Raw genomic sequence first — 25,995 nt, forward strand, 5'->3', positions numbered from 1 at the left:
TTTCCTTGTTTCTCCTATTTTTGCACAAAATGAATCTACTATCAAATCCAAAATTAAACCCTGGGTCTAGGAATAATTTAAAGGTAAAAGTCAGAAAGTAAACTGATAGAAATTAGATGCAAACAATCCATACTCGTGTAGTAAAACATTCTTATTTGTGGTGATACATCCAAATTCCTGTGCGTGGATGAGCACAATTCACAAAGACTTAATATAAGTTCCAAATGTAAAATCAAACATGGAATCAGACCATGGCCTCATAAATACCCATCTTTTTCCCATGAATGAAAAATGAGTAGTTTGGGAAATAAAATCCTCACAAACAAGGCAAACAAGGTATTGGAATTACTTGAGAGAAAGTTATGAAGTTTAAACTTGATCTTATTGTTCTGTCAGTGTTTACAGTGCCAGAAAGCACTATTGAACAGAAAGAGAAGTAAGGATTACCTGTCAAAGATATTTTATTTTAGGTATCAGGAAAAAAATCAATTTCGGGAGCTTGGGGATAAGAATGAAAATGTAAGAAATAGAAGATTTAATGATAGACACTTGTTTTGTTTTTTTTACAACAGCATAATGCTACTAGCCTGTAGTCCAGAACTCCTAATTCAGCACTCACCCCTGAAGCACTGCTGTCTTCCTACATGCTGTGACCACCTCACCTTTTCTTTCTTTAACAAAGATTTCATTTTACTGATTTCAGAGCATTTTCAAACTTATCCAACGTGAATTTTTAGGCCTACTATTCATTCAGAACATTCACAATCTGCAATGACTCGGACGTGTTACAGCTATACTCCCATGAAATACAGTGGTAGTGAAAATAATGAAAACGTCCAAGAGCATGCCTGGTGGGAAGCCATTTGAAATGGCCTTCCTGGTTGACAGCAAACACCTGATAACGTAGCTTTCGATGTATTATCTCAACCAACTATACAACCACCTCATTCTGTATTTCTCTAGGTCACATTGATTGCAGAACATTCTCAAATTTATACAACGTCAGCCTTTGAACTTGAGTAGCATATGGGAGACTATCATGTGAGACTGGACTCAATGTCTTCCTAAAGTCAAAGGAACATTATCTGTGCTGCCTTCCATTTACCTTATTGTGAATCCTCAGCAAACTGCTTTGTCAAGGAAAGAAATCAGATTATCAAGAACAAATAATAGTAAATCTATTCCATTTTGGTTGTTTCTTATCACCTTTCTACTCTCCATGTGTTTGTAAGCTGAAAATTGCATTATCAGTGACAAGAAAATAAAAACACAGATAACACATACTGTCTGAATTTGCAGTAGGATGCAGAATGGCTACATAGGCGAAGCTGCAGAGATAACATCCTGGAAAGGCTACCCGCTGAACACTGATCACAGACTTCACAAACCTTTTCAAATATATCACTAACAAGACCCAGCTCCTGTCCTTACCCTGTCCTCAGCATTTGCTATCAGAGATACCAGCAGGCAGGCTGGTGTTTTCCAGACACTGCTGTCTGGCCAAGACTCACGCTCTGTCTGTTGCACTCCTGAGTCCACACTCTCAGTCACACCCCCACAACCTTCAACAAGAATCATAAAATCATGGAAAATCCCAAGCTAGAAGAGGCTCACAAGGACCAATGACCTCAACTCCTGGCTCCACACACGATCACTGAAAATCCAAACCCAAGAGCTGAGAGCACTTCCTGAACTCCAGCAGCCTGGCACCATGACCACTGCCCTGCAGAGCCTGTTCCATGACCCACCACCCTCTGGTGAAGAACCTCTTCCTTATGCTCAACTGGACTCACCCCTGGTACAGCTTCACGCCATTCCCTTGGGTTAATCAGTGTCAGTTTGCTAGGCCAGCATTGGCAGAATAAGCACTAACAAACCTTCAGCATCACTGAGAATACGGCTCAAGAGGCAAGTGTCCTATCAGGCAGAGCTAACATTGGAGGGAACTACTGATCACAGGTAAGCCACTATCAGCTGGACAGATTTATGCCTGGGCGGGACTCACACTGCAAACCACTGCTCATAAAACATCATCATCTAACTGAAGCAGTCCGTGTTTTTGCCACATTTGCCATCATAAATATATCCACTGCAAACTTTGGGATATCACATTGCCTCTAGACTGTAAATTATATAAAGATTCCAATAAGTACCTCCTGAAATTGGTATTTTTACAGCAGACACACCAGAGGTGGAATTTGAGCCAGACCCAGACTGAAATATAATGGCACTGGTTTAGGTATCTTCTGATGTCTGCTGACATGTCTCATAAAAAAAAGGAGGGAAGTCCACTATCATGTGAGCAAAGAATAAGACCAATTGGGTGACTATCTTATGAGCAAAAAAAAGCTAACAGTGATGCTTTTAAATGGCACGTTGCATTATAAAGAAGTTACCATAAAATAATTTCAGTAGAAACAAGAGTAATGTATGTGGCCCCAACTTTGTTCCACATTGATCACGCAGTAAATAATATATCTAAAGGATGCCTCTTTAAAATGGTCTTGTGGGTATAATGCATACAGGCAACACCAAAATTCGTCCTTTCATCTTATTAGATATAGCACCAATGTTGACTTAGTCGCTAACTTATCACAAATTATGTTTGTCATCCCAGTTCCACCTATATTTTAGATAAAATTTTAATGGAACAATCTTGCAGTAAAAAATTCATGGCAGACTATTACCCTTTTTTGTTCTCCTAATGATAAGCTCCTGATCTGCATCTTAGTCTAAAACCACTCATCTGCAATATTCCTACAGCTACTGCAGAAGGAGAACAGAATCTTAAACTCCTTGAGCCTGGTGCTTCCTTCATTCTATTTTTTTACTGCCAATTCATCTATCAACTTCTGCATGGAAATGGATTGTATCTATATCACCAACTCTCTTAGCAAATTCCACACAGTATGAATTTATAACCTGTATAATGGATGAAAGAAATAGATCACATAGGGTCTAATAGTGCAGCATGCTTAAAAAAAGTTCTACTAAGATGCAGAAAGAGGTAATCCAGTATTGATCCACCCCAAGACCTCAGGTGAGCCAAGGAGTGAGAGCTTCTTGCATTGGTGGCTTTGTTGTTTGCCTGTATGCAAGTCTCTATGTTATTCTCTTAGGGAATGTGCTGCTTTGTGTCACAGAATTTCCGTATTCTTCTGATGGGGAGGTACAGCTCTGAGATGGACACATTGCTTCTGTTAATGAGGGGAGATATGGTCAAATCCCTCAAACAAAATGAAATGAAATTAATCCTGCTGAGATGCAGCAGGAGAAGAAGAAAATAAGCTATGACATGTTCCATTGCTGCAGTGTCTCCCTGCTTTTGGAAAGTAACTACTCTTTACATAACTACGTTGTCAGGTATTTCTAAGACTAGATTTTTAAGTGGCACCTCATTACATCAGTCTGGTCTTTAATACCTGTCGATTTATTTGTCCAATGGCTTTTGAAGCAGTTTTCAAAGACATTTGCTTAAAGCCTGCTTTCTATCCACTAATTAAATGTTAACAATCCCTTATAATGAGCAACACATTTTTTCCTCCCCAAAAATGTAAATGTCTAAGATGGCTGATCATGTCAGCACTGAAGGGAGAGGTCATTTCTGGAGGATCTTCCATCACAAACATCAGAGAACAGTAAAGTCACTGAAGGGCATCTGAAGCAGAAGCAATTTTCTCACATTCTTGACACCTTCTAGTAAATTAGTCACTTGTCGAGGAAAATGACAGCTATATAGCAATAGAAAAGCTCGTAAAGCTCTTCATTTATTGTTAGAAATGTTGCCTATGTTACTGTCAAGCAACAGTAATACCCGCACACTTTTATTCTTGAGTGCTCAATTTTAGGTAGTCTGTTGGTTTTTGTTTTTTTGAATGTTGCCTTAATGAAGTTTAAATAACATTTATATTTCTTAGCTCTAAATATTACTTTCCTCTTAACCGCATGATTGTTTTCTGAGTAAGTTAGCCTACTGGAGGTGATATACAAAATTAAAGGCCACTGTAATTAGTGCAATACAATTCCAAGATAAATTGGTAAAAACTGCATCTTCAGAGGGTCATCATCTCTTTGGCTATTCTGCTCATTACTGAGATAAATCCTGATATCTTCAGCATGTTACATGGGCATAAGTGACAACACACAAGTATCTGTCTCAGAATCTATTCTAAGAACAGAACTTGAAAGTCATTTCAGACTCCATTTTCTCTCAGCACAGCCATAGTTCTAAGCATTCTAAATACATTCTGACCATATACACATGCACACACTTTCTATCTTTAGAAATACTTGATATTAATTCAGCGCCCTCATCTCTGGCTAGCCACAACAGTCACGGAAAACTGAAATCCTCTTATTTAGATGACAGTCATGGACAAAGAAATTAAAAAATACAAAAACAAAAAAAAAACACTCTACAAATGGATGCAGTGAGGTTGATTATTTTCAGGCAATAGGATAACAGTTGCTACTCTGCAAAAAAAAAAAAAAAAAAGTTGGGCAAATTTGTGCATATATTCTTTGGAGAAAAGCAGTTACTGGCTGAAGACAGTGACACACTTTGCAGGCCAATTCCTGCACAGAACAGTGGTGTTACCTCAAATGCAAACTCAGATAGGATGCACGAATATTGCAGGAAAGCATGTATCTGTAACATCAAATGAAGGAGATGCTATACTAATGGTACAGTTTTCCCTTAGATTCACACAATCAGAAAATACAATTCAGAATGGAAGGGGCTTCTTGAAGGTTCGATGCTTTCTTAAAGCAGGACAGATGTAAAACTTAGAAAAGGTGGCCTTATATAGTCTGTACCTTATGAATGTTACGAGCCTATACCTCTAATGAACCTAGAGCCTTCCAAGGTGATCTGGAAATTTTGTTACTGTGACTGTTATGCTCTTCTGTCTCACTCTGCCTCTCGAATAGATAATCACTGAAAACCAGCTCATTTTTCAGAAGCAACTCCAACAGGTAGCTGGGTTTCCGCTGCCTTCGCTCTCGTTTGTAGGCAGCACCCTGTAAATTTTGTGTGCATTTCATTTGAGAATTCATTTTCCTGGAACTCCATTCATCTTCAACACTACCGATTTGTACCGTCACATCACGCAATTGCCAAAATCAGAGCTGTTGTGAAAATCACAGCTAATGATGAAAAGTGACCACAGAGCCAAAGCAAATTCTGCTTGAACCCACCAGACTGTGAGATTCCTTTTGCATGATTATCACAAAGCAGTTCGTAGCTATTTAACTGTTGGAGAGCTCTCCAAAGACCAAAAATAAGCATGATACTCTCCCATTATACTTCTCATCCCATCAGAGTATGATTAGTAAGAAGTTCATACAACTACTGGAGCATAAAGATTGCCCTCCCTTCACACCGAGATTCAGGAACACATTTTACGACGTCTCAATTTACAGAGCTCTCTTTGAAAACTTTGTGGAAAGGCTTGTGGTCAAAACCTAAAGGTATTTACTTCTTTTAGTTTAAAACATTTCTTCTTTCAGATGCAGCTCACATACTGCCAGAGCTTTTCTTTCTTTCCCTTTGTTTCCAGATTATGTAAGAAAATCAGCTCATCTTTAAAGAACAGTTTCCTGCCTTGCGAAGGAGTAAATTACTATGTCAAATTTCTTCGGTTAGCATACCTGTATAGTAATCTTTTTTCAATAAAAATAACCTTTTGTTAAAGGTTTTATTAGATTTCTCAGCAGACTGATAGCAGACACATCTCAAGACATCTGCAGGAACTGCTACAGACTCTGATCACATAACTCAGAACAGTGAAATTCTTTTTAACGCTTCTGTTCAGACAATTGGATCACTGTATTTTCCAAGTGCTTAAGCACACAAAGGGCAAGAGCCCAAAGCCTTTGCCCATGCTGGATTTCTCAAACTGTCTTGATAAAAGCAGGCCTCAGGCAGATTATTAGTAACATTTAAAATTACAAAGAACTTATCCTTTCCATTTTTAGCACCAAGAAGCGATTACATCACAGAGAACTATGGATACAGTTCTTTCTAAGCCAATGTGCTTCATCCTTAAGCAGAAGAGGTTACTCTGAGGATACTGAATGCCAAGCATAAATCTGTTCCTGTGCTCCAGCACACTATCATGTTGCTGGTAATCTGAGTTTTGATGGAGCAGAAAAACCACATAATATATCCACTTCCCAAAACACTTCATTTTACACCTGAAGTGCTTCAGTCACTGTTTCCAAATCAGCTACTCGAAAAGCATCAAGACTATTAAACATCATCCTCCATCACCTTGAGGTCAAAGAAGAACGCTTACCCCTTGACTGCAAACCATGCCCACACGCCTCGTTGTGTCCCAGCACATTCTGTCTCACTGACTCTGGCACCAGCACACAATGACTCCATCGATGGGTCTTCCACCTGTGAGAGGAAAATGTTAATGATTAAGTGGCTAAAATTGGAAAATAATATGTCCAGACAAGAACTTCAGAAAGCTGAGATGGAAACAACGACATATTACAAAGACTTAAGGAAAAATAGCCAAAAAAGTTGTAATCACTCTTGAAATATGCATTATGAACTGAAATTCAGATGTAAGGTTCACCCTCTAGAAAGTTATTTCATTCTCCAACCACACTTCCCTCCCTGACTTTACTAGGGCATAATTCAAAGTCACAAAGTAAAACAAGCAAACAGCTTCAGTGAAATCAGGCTCTTCTCCCAAAATCCTGTTCTCATGCACCATCTGCTTTCCATGCTATGAAGTGTGTCAGCCAAGAATGCAAGACAGTTGCTTTCCACAGTGCTGTGCAGCACTGAATGTTTCAACTCCTGCTCTGTCCCAGCATTCAGCTGCCTGCTCTGCTCTGAGAGCAGGGTCTGCAGTCTGAAGATTTAGATGCAAAGATATGATACATTAAAGTTTACCAACACTGTATAACAGATGGGCCAGAGAATGTTAATGAAAAGTGGTAATTGTCCTATTGTACTACTCATCTAATCAGAAATTTAAAGTTCATATTATTCACTGGAGTGAGAGCATCAGGGGAGAAAACAGTGTTTCTGCAGTAAGCATACAATTATGATTAAGGCAGCTGAGTGCCTGTGGAATGAAAACAGCCTGCACTGATTTTTAGATACATTAAGGGGAGATTTCCCAGTAAAACCTTCCTTAAACACTTCCAATCCTGAATTTACCATCTTTAGGAGCTGTGTCTATTGGGGTTCATTCTGATGAAATCAGATCATCTGAAATCTCCAACTTGAACTCTTCTACACTTAGCAAAATTTATTATTCATATAATGTTGTTCATTTATTGACCCTCCATTTTTCAGTTTAGGTCATTTCCTTGTGAAAACTGTGCTGGGTGATCCCACAAGATTCATTTCTGGAGAACTGGTAGCCCATTAGAAAGAAACTGATTCAAAGCTAATACTTTTACCTATAAACCGGACAGACGGGAGTATCTTCACATTCTCTTTCCTCATACAAGGTGTCTGGACACGCCTGTCCCCCACTGGCAGCATCCTGAATGATAATCCTATACCGAGACTGCTTAACAGCTGTGGCATTGCCTGTAAAACAAAGACAAATGCTTTGCAGACACAGGCACAGGTGGTACCCCGAGTTACTGATTTTGCTGTTCTGGTTTAAAAGATTTCTCATGTTACATTTACATTGTGAAATTGTGAATCCTCACAAGGAAGTGGGGGGGAGGGATGGTACAATGAGCCAAAAGCTACCATTATTTTCTTTAAAATTAAACAGTTCCAAAGAGCAGCATCAGGAAGGGTGATAAATCCACAGTTTAAGACATGCTTAAGAATATCACAGCAGACAAGAAAAGAAGTAGAAGCAAATGCTAAAACATCTGAGCAGGAAAAAGGAAAATTAAAAAAAGAAAAAGAAAAAAGAAAGTGCAACTGTTACAATGGAAGGTTTTGTATCCTGGTGGTCTCAGACTACTGCCAGTAAGCCATCTGTACTAATCTAGTAGTTACAGATGGAGTCTTCCCGATAAGAAAACCATCACAACCAACAGAGACTAATTCTCTCCTTAGCCTGAGTACACACAAACCCAGAAACACAGCCCACAGTGTGTGGTACACAACGCAGCATAGGAGACAAGGATAGGATTGGCACTAGTGGGACCTGACAGCTAACACAAACACAATCCTTGGCTGCAGAATTGGGAAGCTGAAACTGAGAGCTGGTGTAGCTGCTGTGCATGGCAACAACTGGGAGGGGATTCTTAACAGAACTTAAATAACAATAAACCTGTCCTATGATAGTGGACTCCACCAAGAAGGGTCAAGGAAAGTGAGGCTTTGCCTCTGCAGGCACTGGTGAGACATCTTGGGATTGTGTCCAGTTCTGGGCTCCACAGACAAGAAGCACAGATCATGGAGCAAGTTCAGTGAACAGACATAAAGATGATGTAGGCACTGAAGTGTCTGACACATAGGAAAAAGCCAGAAGGGCTGGGACTGCTCAGCTGGACAGAAGGCACCTTGGGGATTGTATCAGTATACCAGACCGGGGGCCATAAAGGAGATGGAATAACAATTTTCACAGTGATATTCACTGAGACATTTTTCAAGCAGCTGAGTACACATTTACAATGATTTAATTCAAGTTCCTCAGCTTTCTGATAAAAGTTTCATGTGTCAAAAATCTACCACTTCCCTTAATTAGAGCAGCTATGCTGTCAAAAGAGGAGATTAAATTTACTGGGCATAATTTGTTCTCAACAAATCCATACTGACCAGTTCATCAGAATCTTATTCTTAAGACATTTATATTTCAAGTAATAACTACTTGTGTCTTTCTACATAATAAAGTTAGGATGAGTGATCTATAATTTCCTTGACCTTTGTTTTGAGTTTTGTTGTGATGTATTTTTTTATTATTATTATTGGGGTTTTATTTAGTTCTTTAGGACTTAGCAATTTCTCACACAGAGGGCAGTCACAAGATGCTCTGGCATTACTTCCTTTTCTATTCATATAGTCCTACTGACACGGAAACAGATGATTTATTGCAATATTTACTCTTCAGTCCATTCCTTTCCTGGTTGCAGATGGGAAGCAACAGCAGCACTCACTGCACATTGCTCAGTAAGTATTGGCCATAACTTCCATCCAGCTTCCACTTACTCCCTACCCATTTCTGTTATCCAATTCATTTTCCTATTGTCTAAAACTTAATTTGCATTCTCAATATTATACTTCTGGGCATTCCTTTAAATTCACCTTCAGTTACATGCTTGTTTCTGATTGTTGCAGAACAATTTGGCAATAAAAAGTTTCTGAACGAAAGATTCTGATGATGAGAAAACCAAAAAAAGCCATTTCTGATACTTTGTCTTCAAAGTCTGAAGCTGCTGGCCCTACTAGCTATTCGTACAGGTATCTATTTGGGGTAGAAAGTGAAAAAAGTAGAGCCCTGTTGGGCTCCAGCCTTTTGTAGTCTTCCTTGGTAGCTTCCAGACCTTCCACACTCCTGCTTGCATGCAATATGTTCACCAGAGGTGCAGCTATCAATTTGCTGAATTTGTTGAAATATATAGCAGAAACATCATTCCGCTATTGCTATTTTTTCCCTTCTCAAAAGAATCACAAAGTTTATCTCTTTCTTTGTGATGATTTTATAATTCAAATTGTCTACCACCATTAGAATCTTAGCCATTTTCTTCCTATTAATCAGCACCAAATCTAAATGAGCTTCCCACAGTAATTTTCTCCACCTCAAGAAACTAAATTATCCTCAACATTTATTGCACATTACTCAAACCCCATTTTCAAATATGAATTTCCTCATTGGCTTTTCTACAGCATTCCCTACAAATGTTACTGAATGTAATTTTTATATCTCATTTAAGATTGTTACAGCTTGATTTTCCAAAGGTATTAACATTATATAAGACTATACATTTAAAGGTAAACTTCAGCTGGCTTCAAGAAAGTTTATGACTGTCTGCCACTCTGAGAACTTAAGCCCCAGGATCTCAAAACAAATTCCATGCCCTCAACTCTGCAACTCAGAGTCTCCTCTCCTTACTCATAGATTCATATGACTCCTATCAATCCATTCTTTTCATTCTTCTTTTGCTCTCGCATCTTTGCTTTTTCTCCATTTAACCCCCACTGCTGCCCTGGCACACTGCTCAGGGCTAGTAAACGTGGATTACTGTCAGATGAGGGACAACATCTTGCTTACTACTGTAAGGCCCAGCTTTATCATGATAATCGCTGTCGCAGCTTTTACAGAAAGCATTTGTGCTTCTGACTCTGGAGGGAAGGGCATAGACTGTCAGCATAAGACTCTACGAGCACTCAAATAACAGGGACAAATCTTGTAAGATTTCAATCACCAAAATCAGAACTGTCTCCAATATTCTTGTGCCCATAAGAGTTTTGGAAAGCCAAAGTTTAAGTTTGACCATCTCCACCTGAGTGTTTTATGAGAACTGATAGTGGCAAATCCTCCAGAGAAACTGATACAAGGTAAAAGCCACTGGAATTTCTTAATGAGGCAACCAACTTTAATGTTTCAAATATGTTTTAAGTCATGGAAATAAACTGGATAGTTACAGTCTAACAGTTTGTGTAAACTTGTGTACATGAAGCAACGTTAAGCGACAATGAAACTGTTGACCTTCACTCTGGATAAGCAATGTATAGAAGTACCCATGATCACCATCTATTTATTGAGAGTTTTGTTTTGATCTCATTTTAAAGCTATGCTGACAGACCACAGAGCACATCAGCCATGCTGAAAGCAGGTAGCTCTCCAGGACACATTCACCATCAGGTACACAAAAAAACATTGCTCATTCAAACCATTTCCTTTTCTGAAACCTCCACGTTGGTTCTCTGAATCTTGCTTCAATTCATCCTCAAAGACCCATTAAAAGAGATAGATTATAGCGGGGTGCGGTAGACAGTTGTCACCTTTAAGTATCTGAAATGGCAGAGAATCAATAACTCGCAACAACCTCTCTGTTCCTGACTCACCAACAGGTGTTTTGATTCAATTGCACTTCTTTTGTGAATTATGTCGTCCGTCCATCTGTTATTGCCCTACGTTCGCTGCTGTCTACACTTCTGAGGTATGAGATAATTCTTTGCCAGAAGACAGCCTCTTGTCTGATGACATTTAAATGTAGGGAAAATGTCAGCTTTTTACTGTTAGATAGTAAAGTTGGATGCATTTTCTCAGATAAACTACAAACAGCTTAACTGGTAAAGTTCTGTGTAAACCTGATTTAGTGACTGCATGTTTGTCTAAGCTCTCATCTTCTGCTGGTACACATTTAATTTTAAATCTGCCAGGCCATACCTGCTTCTGCTTGATTTGCTTAGTAATTCACCATCTGTATATTGTTTTCATTAAATATAACTTTCCTACAAAGCAGCAAAACCCTGAACAACTCACATACACACGGCGTTCCTGAAATTTCATTATCACGCTGAGCTTTTAATTGCGCAATGCAAATTAAGAGAAACTTGCAGTGCAGCCATATCAATAACAGATCTAGCAGAAAGCAAACTCCCCCATCTAAGAAGTTTTAATTTAGAATTATATTAGAATGATAACACCGCCAAGGAGGTTAAATAATTAATTTCTTCTCATTTTAATTGTAGACTATTATTTAATAAACAAAGTAATTTACCAGGTAATTTATTCTATTTCTTCATAGGCAGCTCATTTAAAGTCTAAAAATAAATTGCTAATTAAAACAGGATTCACTGTTTTAGAAACAACTTGTTTTCCTATAAAATCTTACAAGGACTATGCTAGAGCATCCACTGAGAATCTTTCAAGGGCAAGGAAGCTGCCAAGAAAAAGGAGATATTCCGGTAACTGAGAAGTCTTTTGTCTCAACAATTAATGAAACTCATTAATTTGTCACAAAAACCAACACCAGATCACTATAAATAATCTTTGCTAAATATCTAGCATAAAAAAGCCAACCAACTAGATCAGAGAAACATATGGTCCTCAGAAAACCACAAAGGGTTATCTACACAGCCCTGTGCATACACTCAGATTGGAAATAAATTTCATACAATACAGCAATTCTGCGTACAACACAAGAGCCTTGGACTTTCCTCTTTGAAGTTTCTTCCTCACTGCATGGAGTGCTGAATCTCAAGCTCTTTCATGACCCTCTTGTAGGCATTAGGTAGAAGTACAATGTGGTGGAGAGTTGCTCAATGAGAAAAGGAAGGGTCTGGGTCTTTGCAGATCTTTTCTATCTCTTTGCCCACTTGTGCCTGCATTTCCCAGTTCACCAGCAGCCTGAGTCTCTGCCTGAGACCCTCCATACCTGGTAAGAGCTTTTGCTGGTGAGAGTGCAGAGGTGCCAAGGTCTCAGCAGTAACTGGGAGAGGTGAAGGCAGATGGCATACACAGAGGATGCTTGGAGAAGCCCTCAGGGGGCTCCCTCATGCCCCTCCATCCTTTTCCCATGGCCATGGATGCAACAAATTGTCCAAAATTCTCTTCTCATTTTATAGGCTTACCATGCTGACACACTGTTGGGCAGCGAGTCCACTCACTGAAAGGCGTAACGATGCAGTCCTTCTTGCAGGGCAGGAGACATGGTCGCACAGTCTCAGGTCTGGTGGAATCTGGACATCTATGAGTTCAAATGCAGAGATACCATTTCATCAACAAACAATAAATCCACAGGGAAAGGTTCAGCTCATAAGACTCTCACAGGGCTGTGAGCCTGATGCCACTCCATAGGAATCTCTCCTGCTCGCAGCCAGCCTCATTTCCACTCCCCTTTGCACTCAAGTAACCAAACTGAAGTTAGAACATGTGCTCAGATCTTAAAAAATACTGAGTTTGGCCTGATGACTACAGACTAAATGTAACACTATATACTGCCTAAAACACAATGCTCACTGCAGCAAACCGGATATATCTATTACCAAAGTGAGCAGTGAGGTCTATAAGGCAGTCCTGTTCAACATGACATACAACGGCCTTCCATTCATTTGCAACTGTGCGTAAGGACTGATGAGATATTCCCCTACTTCCAAACCACTAGGAAATGCAAAAGCATCTTGAAGCCATCTTTGAGTCACTTCCTGAGGTGCAGGAAGAGTTTGCAGGACAGAAGCTGTATAGGCAAAATTGAACTGCACAGTATGGGAAAAGGAAATGTGATTTTTTTTTGTATCAGTTTTGAACTCCGAAACAAAAAACATGTGATGCATATTCTAATAAATTCTTCAGACATAGACAATCAATATTTAAAAACTAAGAGAGTGGAAAAAGGACAGTTTTATGGGAATGGGCACATCATGCATTTCAAGTAGGGGATCAGAAAGGGAATTACTCTTTTCTAATTTTCATTAATTTGTAGTAGGCAGATCACTCAGAAATACTTAGGAACACAGGCAATCTAAAATGATCAGAACTGAAAGAAGAATATGCCATTAAACCATGCTAGGAAAGAAAATAAACCTTGCAGTCATGACTCTGCTACTGAGATGGTAATAGGATACCGAAAGGTATAATTTAAAAGAAAATAAAGAGACATTTGTCCTCATTAAGCGTAACTATTCTAGGGGGCAGAATTCTGTTATCCAGCCAGTGAGGTGCTTAAATATTTTTATGCTGAAATTCTGGCTTTATTCAACTTTCTGTGCCTTGCAACTGCCTTAAATTGCTGCGTAGGTTTTTATCATAAAATTGGGAAAAACGCAGAACACAAAGACTCAGCCCGCCAGCACACGAAGCTTATTAATTCTGAAGCCACATTAACGGTAGGCTTTCACCGCAGCAGTTCCAAATGCAATATTACTTTGGGTCAGTTTTCATCAGCTCAGGCATAAACCATGTCAGTGGAACATCCATTTCCCTTCAGACTGTCCCAAAAAGTGGAGGAGGGGAAAACCTGTTTTAGATATTACATAGCTCTACAAACAATATGTTTAATTAGACAAAGTTGCAGCATATCAATAGATTCCAGATATAAATGAGTATTAGATTTCTTTCCCTTTATTTAATTAATCTCATTAACCTCTAGAATTTTAATTAACTTTGCAGAAATCAACAGTCTGGTTATACCAACAGGATTGTTTGAGAGCTACAATAAGAGATGAAACTCAGTTGTAAGTCTCTAGACTCATTATCAGTGGAAAAAATAATTAGCAGTGTCTTGATTTTTTTTATATTAGGGAAAACATCTGTGCTACTTATTTTCCTCATTTAGCAAAACAAAGTAAAATTCAGAATCCTTGTACTGATGAATACATAATTTTGGGTGTTGGTATCGAATTATAACAGCTATATAAATCAACAGAATGATACATATCACAAAGGTTCTGCCACATCGTGGTGTAAATAAAATGCAAACTCTACTTGTTCTTCTCTATTTTACTAAATCATTGTTAATAATGTATTAATGAATGTTATGTCCAGATGTACTTTGTGTTTTTCATACACCAGTCCTTGAGGAAAAGCATTTGCAAAGAAATCTGAATTGGAATAATAGAGGAGCTACAGCAAACAAGATGTATAGCACCAAAAGCATGCATTTGCCTTGGATTTACTCATAAAAAATTAAAAATGAGATAGTGACTCACTTTTTTATACATTAATAACCTCTCAACAGTAGTGATGGAGTAGCAACAGGAGAATAAGAGCAGAAATGAAATTATTACTAAGTCTGCTGTTTCCCTACGCTGTCTGAAAATACTTTTAAGTGTAATGTACCGTAACAAATCATCACTTGAGCTCTACAGACAAAGGTGCACCACTAATAACCTTTCTTTGAATACCTTTTAGTTGTAACATGGCCAGAACCGCTCTTCATGCAGAAGACTTTCCTTGTCTGCATGCCCACTCCACAGGTAGCTTCTCCACTCCAACTGATGGTTGCATTCAGCGCAGTTACCAACACATCTTCAGAACAAGAGCTCCAGGGGGAGGTTTCCCAGAAGAAATGCACACAAGGGTGATCATTGCAGGCACGGTGCTCCTGCAGGGCTCTGTCAGGAGGACAGGCTTTTCCACCTGGAAAGCATGAGAAGAACAAAATATTTTGTCAAGTGACATGTGGCAAAAGGAGGCAATAGGAAAAAATAACCATGATAGGTTCACTTCACATCTTTTCTTTTTTCATTTTCAAACTAACTAAATAAATAAATAAAGCTTAAATAAAGCTGCTGACCTTTATGGCTGCAACAACAGCTTTCTAAAATATTGTTTCCCCATTAAACTAGCCTTGCATAAAATTGCATTCCGACACATAATGGAAACAGAAATAGGCAAAGTATATTTCTGAGTTACCTTATTGATACTCCTACACACAGCCAAGTTGATTCCATTTAAATGGCAGTATCACTCAGCAAACATGCAATTATCTTTAAAGACAAATTAAGCATTATTTTTATGCTCATTCTACTTGCTAATTTCCAAAGGAGGAACATCTCTTTTTTAATATTTGGACTACATTCACAGAGCAGTACGGGCTGCTAACCCATACTGACGGAAAGTTGTTACTACTAACAGATACAAAGTTAGTCAAAAGCCTGCAAATCAAGCTGGAAAAACTTGAAAGACTTTGAGTCTCATGGCTGTATTTGTCTTAGGCAGCCTCCTCCAAATTCATGTGCAGAATTTGCTAAGACACTACAATTTGCCAGCAACTTGTAATTAATCTACAAAACACAGGAGTAGGAACGAGTCTCCCCAGAAGCCTTAACACTCTAGCCAGAGGTCTGAATTGAGCCCATAAAAGCTGAAGACGTCCACAGCTCAAAAGCTAGAGAGTAATGCAGTGAAATTGTAACCGTAAGCACTGTCATTTTTGGAAGAAAGAAGCAAAAATGACTACAATCAAAATCATTCTCTTCCAGGATAGAAGAACTGGTAACTTATGACACAGCAAACGTATATCAAAATTAAAGTTACACATTTTGAAAGAACTGAAGTGCCAGGGCCAGATATCACACGACTCAGAGCACCTTTATGCCCTAACTAAAATCAACGGGAGATGAAGGCAATATTGCTCCTCAAAGGGACGCCGATCATCTTGCAGGACTGAGCCTTCTGAAATGAAGCATGACCCGAAATGGCCACATAACACTGAGGAAAAAGATGGTTAGGAATTTCTTGGCACGTTGATTTGGATAATTGTGCCACATTATTGTTCCCTTTTTCTTCTTTTTCATGAAAATGGACTGCTCCATATCATGTTCAGTCTCTGAAAGGTTTAGTATGATGATGGAGTGAAAAATGCCCCTGGTTATATTACTTTCCTGAATTCTTCTTGGCAGGAAAAACTGCAGATCAGTCATTGCTTGTGTGTTCAAGTATGTGTTAATAAATAAATAAATAAATGAAAGAGGAAAAAGGGTATATCTGGTCTATTAGATAGACAAAAAAAAGGGAGTAAAAAGAAACAACAAAGAAAGAAAAAAAGAAGATCAAACCAAACTTGGGCTTCCCGTGGAAAAATTATGTGTTTCTTTTTTTTCGACATCCAAAGTAAGGAAGCTCTCTTAAATCACCAAGTGTAATAATACAGTAAAACACTTCATTCATCTTTAAAGAAAAGTTCATCAGAAACACTTGGGGTGTTTGGCTTTATTAATGAATTATTCCTCCCTACGAAGCCTGAAACATTCAGCTCAAAGCATTATGTTTCTGCTTACTGTGCTTCATGTTATATATTCTTGAGACCACTTTGCTTATGCACTTCTAGAATTCATTTCAACAACATTAGGAATAACTCAGTCTTTACATTCACAATTCCACATTTGTCTGTTATTTAAGTTTCGTTCCCATCATGGAAAATATGAAACCAAACTTATTTTGCAGTTTAATTATTCTCTAGCACGTAGGCTTTTTTAGTAGTAGTTATTATCATTCAATCAACAATTACATAGCAGTTTTCATCCTGAAGGGTCCCAATTTTCTCTGTGAGTGCTTACCAGGATGTTTATGTGAATACAGAACATTCATATGAGCAGGAGTTTGCAGGATCAAGTCCTTATACTGCCCCAGAAAGAGTGGGTGGTTTTAATGATAATTTACAAAATGGCACTTAACAGAGCTTCTCCTGGACTAGATTTGCATTTGAAGTGTTTTGGTGATGGATTAGCTGCACACAGTGCTAGCAATAGCAGACATTTTCTGTTGTGTCAACAAGGCTCGAGTCTGTTAGACCTGTTCACGCTTTACGCATTTTTATGTGCCCACAGTGGTATCATTCAAATTCTTCCTGATAAACCAGTACAAAATGCATTACTGTATGTGTAACCAAAGTTAGAAGACTATCATTTTAATAAGACATAACCTGTGTAAACAATTGTATCACTGTGATGTTGGCACATTAAACTTGAGGCACACGATGCATCCACGAACATCCCACAGAAATTATGTACAATCATCAAGTTATTTACTTATTCCAACACAAAAACAAGGCTAATACATTTCAGGTTTGCATTAATGAAAGAAACAAGTCCTTTTCCATTTTCTTGTTTGACATAGCTCACTGTTCTCTTCTAAATCAATACTAATATGTTACCATATAAAAACACTTCCATGTTAAGCTTCTATGTCACGCTGTAATTTCGTTAGTATAGGATGCAGTTCTCCTGAACAAATTCACACCCAGACCTAGCCCTAAATATACCATAATTCATAGGCTAAAGTAAATAATTTTGAACCATGACAGAATTTCTCTAAACAGCACATGCATCTGTGATTAATTCAAGCCTAGAAAGATCTTTTATTTGCTAGGCATGAACGACAGATAAGATGTATTATTTCTCATTGCTTCAGTATTGGCATTTGCTCTGATCTAAACACAGCTTGGCAGAGGAACACAAGTCAATTCATTAAACAAACAAATAGCAACTAATTTAGAATATTTACCACTTACCCTCTGCTGGAAGGGCCAAGATGGACCTACTCCTGCTTTGGCTGCCCTCCGCACTTTTACTGGAACATGAATGGGAGCATGGGGACCACTGGGACCACTCACTGAGCACACAGTCTGTTGCACAAGGGATTTCACAAGCCATGACATCAGGACGTGGAAGCTCTGAGCAAAGGTGATATGGTACTTCTTCACCTAGAGCAAACAAAACAAAACAAAAAGCAAACAGAGAGAAGTTTGACTTGCTTCACTATCAATGCTTTCTATCACACAGAGTGACTTTATGTCAAATAACTGCCCAGCAGTGGAGGAATACACTAGAAAAGAACACATGGTTAGGCTTCAGGCTTGAAAATATAATAGCTGAACAACCACCTTAAGGATTTCTTCAGAAAATAAAAATAAAAAACTATAACTACAGAACCTACTTTCCACAACATAAATTACGCAGGTCCCCATACAAGACAGCTTCCTTCTGCCTGCAGGTCAGAAAAGCTTCAGATAGATGATTTGGTCATTCTCCTGCAACGACCCTAGAAGTGACCATGTACCACTTCTGAATGTGCTATCCAAAATAACTCTACTAAGCCAACAACATCTAAGAAGAAATACCTTCTGTGGGAATGAACTCTGGGACAAGGACTAGAAATACACATCTGGAGGAGAAACGTTTCTTTAAAATCCTGTTCAACATGAATGCAGGAAATTGTAGGGTTGAGGACAGACCTACCAACCAAAAGGTCATCCAGCAGAGTGAGCAGCAGTACAAAGCACAAAGGAGGGATGTCGGGAGGAGGAGAAGACACAGGGCTATGTTTTAAAAAGTAACATAGAATATAATTCTACTTTAACAAAGGTATAACAATGGAAATGTCCAGCAATTTCATTAACTACACAGACTTTACGAGGACACCATAATTGACAAAGTTTCATAAAACATAACTCTTTTGATACACCTAATATATAACAAACACAATTCAAACCATGAACAGACATGATCGATTTTGTTACACTGCTCTCTTGCCTAGTGTTTCTGGGCCCTTATGAATTATCAGATATACATCTGAAATTTCTGAAAGCTCAAATCTTCCTGTTTAGAAACAAGTTCACAATGAATGTTACCTCTTCTACCTTTATAATAGCTGCAAAGTTCTCCATTCTCCTCTGAAGTTTGTTTAATTATGAATTCAGGAAAAAAACATAATGACTATCCAAGTTCGAGTATACTTAGAAAAATAAAATAAAACTTATAATGGCAACTACAGAGTAACACTGGCTCTTCCACATCACTGTACAGGAACAGGGTCTGTAACGAGGCAGCCCAAGATGCAATTATAAGCACAAGGATAGGAATCTGGATTGCTTTTGCAAGACAATACATGTACAAGGGTGTAAATAAGAGAAGGAGGCTGCGACTGGGACTGCATAAAGCTGTCAGTAGCGCAGTCCTATTATCTGCAGTTGCATTCCTAAATGAAGACAGGCTCATCGCCCTCAAGGCACAAATAAAACTTTTCAAGCATATTATAAGAAGGAACAGAGAACCCAGCCAGGCAATCTGACTGCAAAAATACATTTAAAATACTTCCTCTTTTTCCTTGCACTTATGTTCATCGGGAATAGGTTGAAATGCTCACTCGTAGTACCGCTACTTGTTCCAAGGCTGATGGATAACGAAGTCAAGACCAAAGTCCCTCTTACAGACAGCCCCTGTTCTGAGTACCGCATTTGGCCACCCCTGCAAACCATGCTTAAATAAACCCTTTGTTCTGATTAGTCCATTATACCACTGCTCACATAACGCTGACAACAATCTTCAGGCAAAACCAGCGTTAAAAAACAAAAATAAATAAATAAATAAATAAATAAATAAAAACAACGGCTAAACCTGTAAGCCTTATTCCAGCTGTCTCCTTGAGTCATTTTAGTGTCAAAATCCCTGCTAACATTTTGACAGCCTGTCTGTTTAGCAGCAGATAACATGAGGGTTTCCTACGCAGACTTGATTTTAAGAGTCATTGGTACAGTAAAATCAAGAGATGATAAGCTTCAGTGAAGTACCATAAAACACACACCTGCCCTGCCATCGCTTACAGTCACAGGGAGGCATGGGAGCCTTCCCACTGATGCCTTCACAGCTTCCCAAATGTCATGGTTCATCTCTAAGCACCCAACACCAAACCAGGGGTGGCTTCTTTCACCCACAAGCCTGGCTGAAAGCAGTCATTTGTATTCCCCAATTCTGGCAAAGAAGCAAAATCTGCTTTCTGCTTCTCTCCGTGTTTTTCACGTAGGATTTACAACAGGTGACAGCAGCAGCAGCACCGCCAACAGAGACTGCAATTCAAAGTTCTTCAGCAAAAGGGAGATGGGAGTTTTTCTATCCAGAGAGTACCAATGATTGCATGAAGGTACAATTCAACACTCAGTTTGATCTATGTTATAGCTCTGCTTGCTGTGTTCAGGTTTAATTGCTGGCTGTTATTAACGTGGAAGTGCACCACTCTGTACCAACTGCGTAGCAGAGAGATCTCAGAAAACACCATATATTACAAAATAAGGCAATACCTCTTATTTCCTATGAAAAAATACTCTAACGGGATACATATCAAATGTGCTTTATGCTCCATCACAGACTTACAAAAGATATTAAATTCTCCAGAGCTTCTAAATTGTCCACCCAAAACCTTAAAGGTAGAATTCTTATTGCAGATGTTCACAATAATCTTTCTAGAAGAGGCTTTCTCTCGGCTAAATAACAATTTAAGCACCTAAATTACCTAAATGCAATACGATTTCCCCTCCAAGTATGTGTTTAGATCTCAAGCTGCAATATCTGAAATCAGCCATGGAGAGCCGAGGGGTGGTGGGGAAGGATGCAGTCCTTGTGGAAGCCACTCGTCCTTCAGGAAAACAGTGCAAGAGACAGCACTGACAATGACTGCTGCAACTCCACTCCCTAGTCAGAATTTTTAGATTAGAAATGATGACACCTTGGTGAAGTTCATCTTGTAACAACCAGGAGTTAATCTCAGTGACAGCTCAGAGCACAGCGGTATTTCCTCAGGTCTCCCATCTCTCCCAGTCAAAACCCTCTCCTGATGTGAAACTGGTGCTTGCTGACAAATTGCTGCAGTGCTGCTATAAACTTAGAACACTGCTCAGCAGTAAACACCCCCCTCCCAAGGCAGAGGGGCAGAAGACACACAAAACAAAACAAAGAAAAGAAAAGCAAAAGGTTCTTAGGTTTTTGAGGCGTCCTCTCATCAGCGTGGAATGGATCCAGCCCATCCAACCCACCTCAGGGGCTATTGCCACAGCCCTCATTGCCTCTCTTCGGGTCTCACTTGCTCATTTCGTCTTTTTACCACCTTGAGATTGGCAGAGTGCCCAGAATTAGTCTCAAGAAACTCTGTTTGCTCTGACGAGTGTTTTTCTGCTGTGACCCTCAGGAGTACAAAGCCAAGCAGTGGCTGAGATGCAGCTGGAGTACTGGTAAGGATGATACGTGATCGACTGAAGAGCTTCGTTCTCATGCTGAGAACACTTGGGTGGAAATTAAGTGGGGCTCTCATTGGAGTGAACCTTGGGAGACGCTTTCTATCCTTGTGAAACTGCTGCTAACCCAACCACACGCGGAAAGCACTAGCTGCAAAACTGAACTTCTACCTGCATTTTATGAGTCACAGCTGCTAAGCAATGAATGCTACATCACTTACACAACAGATAACATTCTCAATACAGTAAAGACTGAATCCCTTTTCTTCCACAGTTAGAGTGTAATAATTATGAAAGACAAACATAGAATTTTTGCAAATATATTTGGCAATAAAGTTAACTGTAACCTAATGTACAGGTTTTGTATTTGAATTAATAAGCCAACAGAAGGAACTACACAGAGAAACACACACTGAGTTGAATTTTTGGTTCATCTTATAAACAAATGAGATTCTCCCCAATGGGCAAAACAAAACACAGAACAACACAGAGCTCTGCTTGAAATAAAAAGTTTGTTTTTTCAGATTTTTTTTTTGTTTTTGTTTTTCCGCCTTTTCCATTCTAGAAGATGATGCTTTCATGTTCCTGAACAAAGCGCTGCATGGTGAGATACTGAATAAACAGCAACACTTCACCCCGCAGCACTCCAGAGTTGGACCCACCTGCCTACTTTACATGACACCTTAGAAAACCCAGCTCCAGAGCAATATTCTTGTTCTTCCCCACAACCCTTGTGCTCAGATCCTGTGACACAGCTAATGACACCTGCACAGGTGTCCCTCCTGGCTGGGAGCAGAAGTATTGCAAGGTGAGGAATGTCCACAGGCCAGCATATGACTAAAGCAGCAAAAATACAAAACCTGTTAGGCAGTAGGAATGGAAAGTAGGCCAACAAACTGAGTATCCACCACTACAGCATTCTAACTTTTAGAGAAGAGAATTTGAAAAACGTATTTGGAAGATTTCAAGTCTGTGTATGTGCACAAAGTTCAAGCCCCGCAGCAGGGAAAGGCTTAATCACAGAATGGCCTGAGTAGTAGAGGACCACAGTGACCATCTGGTTTCATCCCCCCGCTATGTGCAGGGTCGCCAACCAACAGATCAGGCTGCCCTGAGACACGCCCAGCCTGGCTTTGAATGCCTGCAGGGATGGGATATCCACAAGTTCCTTGAGCAAACTGTTCCAGTGCATCACCACCCTCTGTTTGAAAAACTTAATGCTGCAATTCAGATGGTTCTGCAATGCTACCTGTATGTTCAGGAAATTTATTTTTTTGCACAAGTGACTGCTGCAAAAATGCTGCATATTTAATGACAATTACCAGTTTGACATCAATATTTCTCCTTGTAGCACTTCAAATTATTCAGTGGAAATAATGAAGCCGTCATCTAAAATACTATACGTATCGTAAAATTTTATTTCCCACTTAAATCTCAGAGAAGAATGACAATAAACTTTGATTAAATACTTGCCTGTAACAGAATAAGATGTCAACAGGCAGTAGTAAATTCAGTGGAATTCATATTGACTGTGTGCCACTTTGCTAACGGCAACTGCATTCCGAGAGAGCTGTCTGCTGGCAGTATCTCGGCCAGGCATCTCATCAACTAACAACAACATTACGCTTAAAAGTAATAACACTCACTCTACAACAACAGGAAGTATTGCTTATAACCATTTTCAATGTGTTCGTGCTGTAACAATGCCACTGATTCTCCTCCACTGGTTCTGCCAGCCCTGGAGATAAGTGAGGACATGCAGGGGCTGCCGTGCCCAGACATCCCACATTCAAAGAAAGGCTGAGGAAACTGGGCTCATTGTGGCCTTCAAATAGTTGAGAAGAGAGTAAAAACAGGAAGGATAACGAGGGTGAACAGTGATAGGACAAGGGGGAATGGTTTTAAACTGAGATGGGAGAGGTTTGGGTTAGATATTAGGAGGAAGTTTTTCACCCAGAGGGTGGTGATGCACTGGAACAGGTTGCTCAAGGAGACTGTAGATGCCCCATCCCTGCAGGCATTCAAGGCCAGGTTGGATGTGGCTCTGGGCAGTCTGGGCTGCTGGTTGGCAACTGTGCATGTAGCAGGGGGTTGAAACTAGATGAGCATTGTGGTCCTTTTCAACCCAGGCCATTCTGTGATTCTGTGATTGTATGATTTGCTGCCTTCAGCACTTCACTGAAGTTTGTGGCTTCTGGCTGACTTTTGCTAATGCTGGTCAATAGGTAAGAACAGCTTAGAAGAGCAGTGTCAGTTTGTCAAAGCAAGCAGTGGTGTATGGAATAAAATTAATTGCAGTGGTCCATCACTATTATCAGAGTCCCATAGCAGAAAGGACAAATGAAACAGCAATGAAGACAAATGGAGGTGAAGATCTATCATGAGAAAAGACGAAGGAGAGATGAAAAAACAGCTATTCATAATGAAAAAGAGGAAATAAGCACTAATGCAACCAGGATCATTTTGAGGAAGAAAAAAAACAAAAAACAAAAAACCAGATGATAGAATCGTGAAGGGTTTGAGTCAAAAGGCTTAGCTAAAATGCAATTATGAAAACCAATGCATTAGACTAGAGAAAAAACACTTCCAGCTGCATAATGCACAGGGAAGAAAAACAATAAAGTTTTGGGTAATAAGGATAAAGAGAAATAAAATAAAAAGGTACGAAAACAGAATCAGAATGCATTTGAAAAAGAAACAATATGCCTGTAAATACATTATGAAGGCACTGCAAAATCAGCAGGCTGGCCCTCATCGCTGCACCACCGCCAGTCCCTTACAGCTATGTGCAGCTGGGCTCCCTTATGACCATTACAGCACTTATGAGAAACAGATGAAGCGCAAGGAAAGATGAGCTATTTCTTCTTTTTTCCCACACTTGCTTCCACTGCAATTTGGACTGTTTATCCACAATTGTTTTTTCCCTTTTTGTTTATGTAAATATACCTAAGAAAATTGATTTGTGGCTCCAAGGAAGCTCCATGAAAGCGAGCCCTGGTGAGAGGCACTTCAGTGAGCAGCTGACAAGCCTGCAGAGAGCACCCCAGGTACACCACTATGTATGTATGCTACAGCAGCCACCAGTCTCAAAGTTACCAAATAATAGAGCTGCAAGAGTTCCCTCCACAGCGCACTGGCTCCAATGTATTTGCTACCTCATACACAAAGACAAGTAGTCATTTTTTAAAAACTGCTGTGCATTCACCTGCTGGGCTCGGGAATAAGAGCAGAAGAATTAATTCTATCTTGTGGTTGCACGTACAACTGCTCCTGAATTAAGAGAAATTGCTCACGTGGCACCTGAAGGTAAACATGAGCTTGCTGTATTCACAAAGAAGAGCACATAACTGCAAGTAGCTGTTCCTAATAATTGGTGTTCTGTTCCCTCCTTTTCTACCTCTCTCTCCTAATATATTTTTCTTTTCCTACTAATTATAAATGAACAAATCTACACAGGTGGGTTGATCAAGACTGATTACAATTAGGATTTATTGTTGGAATCGATGCTGTAGTATAACTGAAGCAGGTGTCCCTCTGCTTTCTTCCCAGTGTTGCTTTGTTCAAAATGCCAACCAATACAAAATAGCGCAGAAACCAATTATGCAAACAAGTCAAATGCCTTTAAATACTATAAATATAAGTGTGATTCCAAAACTTTAAGAAAAAAAAACAATTGAATTGACTTATTTATTCCAGTGGCATATAGAGTCCACTTCATCTTAAGCACCTGTACAGCAGGACTTGTCAATTCAGGTATTCAGGCATTTCAATTTAGAATAAAGAAGGTAACATTTTATTCCCAATGGATCACAGCCAGAAATTTCTAAACACTCAGTTTCCACAGAATTCAGGTGCCATCTTCACACTTAAGACCCCCACAGAAAAACAAAACAACAAAAACCCAGACATATTACACAGGGCAAACTACAATAATGGTGCTCTCAAACAGCAAACAACCCAATAAAGAGAAGTCGTAAGAACACGGAAAAGAGCAATGCTTTTATACCTACTGTTTTGATTATGATTATTTTTTTGTTCTGATTATGTTCCCCATAAGAATGATGTACCTTGCTGGCACTTCATAGTCATCAAGGCTATGACTGACTATTATCCAAGCAATATTCCCAAATAAGAGTTAACAATTTGCCACACAGTGTGGAAATCTTATTCTCTTTTTCTCTTCTAGCCACAGAAATCAGCCCAAGAGGGAGTTTTAATCAACGTAAGACTGAAAAATTGTAAACAAGAGTGCAACAGAAATGGTTTATCTAAGCTGGCAAAAGACTTGTTTTCAGAGACAGTGAATGCTAATGATAATAAATAATTGCAAATACCATCTGGAATCTTTGAAAAACATCTTTCTCCAAGTCTGAAATTGAATCTCCACAGAAAGAGGATCAATGCAAAAGAAAATGGAAACAGTAAATTAAAATTAGATTTATGCCAACCCCTTAAAAATAAGTGCTCATTTAAAAGCATTTAAGAAAAAAATGTGCACTCAGTTCAGATGCAGAGTGTGGCCCAATCGCATACAGCCGCTCAGAGCTTCCACAATCCATCAGGCAGTGCTCAGAGCATGCAGGGCCAAATGCCAGGCTACATTTACTTTTA

At 39.2% G+C, this 25,995-nt stretch overlaps 1 protein-coding gene across 7 annotated transcripts in view; it reads right to left on the reverse strand.

The window, feature by feature from the left end:
* Positions 1 to 25,995, reverse strand: part of THSD7B (thrombospondin type 1 domain containing 7B) — a 281,970-nt gene that overhangs the window by 116,144 nt on the left and 139,831 nt on the right. For all 7 annotated transcript variants that reach the window (XM_085552994.1, XM_085552991.1, XM_085552990.1 and 4 more), the window contains 5 exons: positions 17,890 to 18,081; positions 14,780 to 15,014; positions 12,509 to 12,624; positions 7,423 to 7,555; positions 6,297 to 6,400 (listed from right to left, as the gene is read on the reverse strand). In XM_085552994.1, coding sequence (XP_085409120.1) covers positions 6,297 to 6,400; positions 7,423 to 7,555; positions 12,509 to 12,624; positions 14,780 to 15,014; positions 17,890 to 18,081 — 780 coding nt within the window. The remainder of the gene's footprint in view (positions 1 to 6,296; positions 6,401 to 7,422; positions 7,556 to 12,508; positions 12,625 to 14,779; positions 15,015 to 17,889; positions 18,082 to 25,995) is intronic.

The sequence above is a fragment of the Coturnix japonica genome, chromosome 7, assembly GCF_054131305.1.
Source record: "Coturnix japonica strain WE chromosome 7, WE-NBRP24, whole genome shotgun sequence".
NCBI classification, from domain to species: Eukaryota; Metazoa; Chordata; class Aves; order Galliformes; family Phasianidae; genus Coturnix; species Coturnix japonica.